At 40.9% G+C, this 4,799-nt stretch overlaps 1 protein-coding gene across 1 annotated transcript; it reads left to right on the forward strand.

Moving 5' to 3' along the window:
* The first annotated feature begins 266 nt into the window (after positions 1-266).
* Positions 267-4,376, forward strand: LOC146915144 (uncharacterized). The gene is made up of 3 exons (XM_085721256.1): positions 267-2,567; positions 2,790-3,340; positions 3,707-4,376. The coding sequence occupies exons 1-3, from the start codon at positions 267-269 to the stop codon at positions 4,374-4,376; spliced, it is 3,522 nt and encodes a 1,173-aa protein (XP_085577382.1).
* The last annotated feature ends 423 nt before the right edge of the window (positions 4,377-4,799 follow it).

Genomic DNA, 4,799 nt, shown 5'->3' on the forward strand with positions numbered 1-4,799 from the left:
TTGGATCCTCCACCTGTTACAAATTCTGATGGGTCCGTATCAAGGGCTCCGGAGAGACAAGAGGTCCATCCAAGCAAAAATATACAACTGGGTGTCGAATTGTGGGAAAGAGTCCGTGAATATGATGCAAGGTCGGCCGCCGAAGCTTCTGCGGGTCTTCTGCCTGTCCTTACCAGAAATCAGAAGCAAAAGATTAAGATGCAACATGTTTTAGCACCGCAGCCCTCAAAATCCCGTGCACGGGGTGATTCTCATTCATCTGCTCAATGAATATTCTTTATTGGAATATCAGAGGTATAGGTAATTCTGAGTCCCGTACTGCTTTGAAAATTTTTTATATGACTCACAAACCTTTACTCATTTTTATTGCGGAGCCGAAGATTGATTTTGTAAATATTCCTAATTGGTATTGGCCGACAATTGGTATTACTAAGTACTGCATTAATAATAGAGGTTCTCTGCTGCCTAATTTATGGGCACTTTGGGGAAATGACGTCAGTGCTACGGTAATTTTTGTATCTGATCAATGTATAGCTCTGGAAATTTCTTGTTATCAGTCCACTATTTACATAGCCGCTGTTTATGCCAGCACCTATTACATTCGACGTAGACAACTTTGGGCTGATCTTACTCATATACAAGGTTGTTTTCAAGGGCCGTGGCTTTTTCTGGGTGACTTTAACGCTGTTTTAGGAGCTCATGAAAAAAGGGGCAGGCGCCCTCCTTCATCTCTGTCGTGTGAGGATTTTATGCATTGGACTAATGCTAATATTTTGAATCATTTGCCAACGTTGGGGTCTTTTTTCACATGGACAAATGGCAGATTTGGTAATCAAAATGTCGCTCTTCGTCTTGATAGGGCAATTTGCAATGAAGATTGGATTAATTTTTGGAGAAATTCCTCTTGTACAGCCTTGGTACGACATCAATCCGATCATCATCCTCTTTTGGTTTCTCTTGTTTTCTCCTCGGTGAGGCATGCTACACCTTTTAAATTTTTCAAGGTATGGTCATCTCATAGTGGTTGTCGTGATGTGGTGTTGGATAGTTGGAATAAAAATGTTCGCGGACAAGGTATGATTCGGTTCCAAGCTAAACTACGGAACTTAAAAAATGCCTTTAAGCTTTGGAATAGAACGGTTTTTGGGGATGTTGACAGACAAGTTAAAATGGCTATGGATGAAGTAAGCAGAATCCAACAGTTAATTGACTCCGATGGATTCACTGATCAGCTATACATGCAAGACCTTGAAGCGCAACTCATGTTAACCAAGGCTTTGAATTCCCAAGAAGAATTTTGGAGAGAAAAAGCTCGAGATCAGCGTTTTGTTAGTGGGGATCGTAATACTGCATATTTTCATAGGACTTCCAAAATCCGGGCAGCTACAAAATCTATTTCTTTTTTACAAGATGGGGATAACGTTATTACAGATCCTACGGAGCTAGAAATGCATATTTTATCATATTTTCATGCAATATTTAGCATGGAGAACAATTGTGTACAAAATGCTTTGGTGGATGACACTATTCCTTCTTTAGTGACAGAGGCAGATAATCAAATGTTGCTGCGTTTTCCTTCGAATATTGATATCAAAGATGCCGTGTTTGCACTCAATGGTGATTCAGCACCGGGTCCGGATGGTTTCGGTGGCCATTTTTATCAATCTTATTGGGATATTATTGGTCCAGATGTAGTCAATTCCGTGCAGCAATTCTTTCATGGTGCGGTGCTTCCTCCTAATATTAATTCAAACATGATTGTGTTAATTCCGAAGGTCCCAAGTGCGAGTTCTATGGGAGACTATCGTCCTATTGCGCTCGCTAATTTTCACTTCAAAATTATTACGAAGATAGTGGCGGATAGGCTTGCTAGTATCACTTCTCGTATTATCTCCGTGGAACAAAGGGGTTTTGTTAGAGATCGCAACATTTCGGATTGTGTCATTATTGCTTCTGAAGCGATTAACTCTCTTGGTAAACGTCAATATGGTGGGAACATTGCTCTTAAGGTTGACATATCCAAGGCATTTGATACTTTAGATTGGAACTTTTTGATCCTGGTTCTCAGTAATTTCGGTTTTTCTCCAACTTTCATCAATTGGATTCTTGCCATTCTTAATTCAGCCCGTCTGTCTATTTTGGTTAATGGGAAAGCGGTTGGATTTTTCTCTTGCACTCGTGGAGTTAGACAGGGAGACCCTCTCTCCCCTTTATTGTTTTGTTTAGCTGAAGAGGTTCTTAGCCGAGCCATCTCTGCTTCTGTTGCCAGGGGGCGCCTTCTTCCCATGTCTTACTGTCGGAGTACAGCTTTTCCAACACATGTATTGTATGCTGATGATATAATGATATTTTGTACAGGTTTGAAGAGTAATGTCCGGGAGATTCTCAGTATTTTTAAGGAATACTCTGCTGCTTCTGGCCAGATTGTAAACAATGCAAAAAGTCGTTTCTACACAGGTTCTATGTCTGTGTCCCGGATTAATATGATTGCTAATATGTTGGGCTTCAATGTTGGCGCGGTGCCATTCATGTATCTTGGTTGTCCTATCTTTCTCGGGAAACCAAAAGTCAATCATTTCAGAATGATCACGGACAAGATTCGCAATAAGCTAGCAACGTGGAAGGGATCTATCCTTTCAATCATGGGTCGTGTGCAGCTGGTGAAATCTATCATTCATGGGATGCTTGTATACTCATTTCATGTTTATTTTTGGCCTAGGCGGCTGCTGAAGCTTTTGGACTCTTGGCTTAAAAATTTTATTTGGAGCGGTGACGTTCAAACAAGAAAGGTTTGTACGGTTTCTTGGAAGATAATGTGTCGGCCCTGGTCTGAAGGGGGGCTGGATATTAAACCTACTCGGCTGATCAACGAAGCTTTAATTCTTAAGTTGGCGTGGGATTTCTTGTCTACGGAGTCGCAGTGGGCTGATCTCTTCAAGAGGCGTTATTTCAAGCATGGGAAACCGATTGCACACTATTTCAAATCTTCGATATGGTCGGGTATAAAAGGTCAGGTTAGTACAGTCATGGAGAATTCTTTGTGGATTGTAGGCAATGGTGAAAAAATTAACTTTTGGACGGACAATTGGCTTGGGGAAACTTTGGTGGACTTAATTCAGTTAGAACCTGTTTATCATGCTCATCTTCAAGGGAACGTGTCTGATGTTATTGTTGATGGGGGCTGGCTGCTGCCTTTGGCTTTAAGGAATTTTGGGGACATTCAAAGTCGCTTAAATTATTTAACTATCCCTATGGGACACCTCCCTGACGTGTTGGTGTGGACTCACGCTTCCGATGGTCTTCTGACATCGAAGGCTGCATTATCTTTTCTGCGTCCTTCGTCATCTTTGATTCCATGGGCTGACCGCATTTGGTGTTGTGCTATACCTCCTTCTCATTCTTTTATTTTTTGGAGGATTCATCATGGTAAGATGCCCACGGACGACAATCTTCGTGCCCGTGGTTGCATTGTCGTGTCGATTTGCAGTTTGTGCCTGTCTGCGGAGGAAACGTCGGATCATCTTTTTCTTAGGTGTCCTTTTGCATTGCATTTGTGGAACTGGATAAGTGGTAAATTGAATTGTCTTATTGATTGCACTTCAGCAGACACCCTCCTCTCTTGTACACCAGTCATGTGCTCATCACAGGTTTCAGACGTATTTTTGGCGGCAATTTTGCATACACTGCATGCTATTTGGTGGGCTAGGAATTCTTTGCGGTTTACAAATGTCAAGCAATCTTTGCACTCAGTCAAGGCTCGTATTCACTCAAACATTGCAATGTCTGGGAACCTCTCGAATGGTAAGTGCTTGCAATCTGATTTCTCTTTCCTTGACTCTTTTGCGGTTTCACCTAACTGTAGACGTGTCAAAGATATTATTATGGTTATGTTGAAGGCTCCGACACCTCCGTGGTTAAAGGTTAATACAGATGGTTCGGTGATAAATGGCTATGCAGCTTGCGGTGGTCTATTCCGTGATAACTTAGGTACTTTCCGAGGTGCTTTTTATAGTAATATTGGAATTCAGTCAGTTTTTTATGCCGAAGTCATGGGAATTATTATTGCTATTGAAAAGGCCGCTAAATATAATTGGACTCATTTGTGGATAGAAAGTGACTCTACTAGTGCTCTTCGGATATTTTCCAACTCTTCTTTGGTTCCGATGATGTTGAGAAACAGATGGTACAATGCTAGAAACCTTGGTGTTCAGGTAATTTCCTCACATATTTACAGGGAAGGCAACAGTTGTGCGGACAAGTTAGCGAATTTGGGACATTCAATAGTGGGTGATGTTTGGCTTGATAATCTCCCGGCTGCGTTAAACATTGATTTTTTTAGAGACAGATGTGGGTTGCCTAACTATAGGTTTCCATAACCCCTTGGTGGGCGGTTTCTTTATTTTTCTGTTTATTTTTCTGTTTTTGTTTTCTGTTTCTCTGGAGGGTTTTGGCCTAGTCCCCCCTTCTTTTGTATATATTTTTCCCCCCTTTTTTTAATAAAATTGTTGAGATGGGCGGCATAGGATGAAGGTCTCTCGGGGTGCCAACCTAGTTGGGATGTCGATGTTGCCTTCTGATGCCTGTCTTTTCTCCTTGCTTATCAAAAAAAAAAAAAAAATAAGATCTTATTGTATATTATAGAAATTTGTTATTTGCTTCTTTGTAATTTGTTATTCAAAGAAATTAATGAGCACCAAAATACAATTATACATCTTCTTTTTAAGAGACATGGAACATCGTGATTCAAATCTTTCGCCTATGACATTGTGTGGGACATGAATAGAGACAAACTTTCTAAA

This window comes from Medicago sativa, chromosome 6 (assembly GCF_051527215.1).
Source record: "Medicago sativa cultivar Bolivia chromosome 6, Bolivia_mono, whole genome shotgun sequence".
NCBI lineage: Eukaryota > Viridiplantae > Streptophyta > Magnoliopsida > Fabales > Fabaceae > Medicago > Medicago sativa.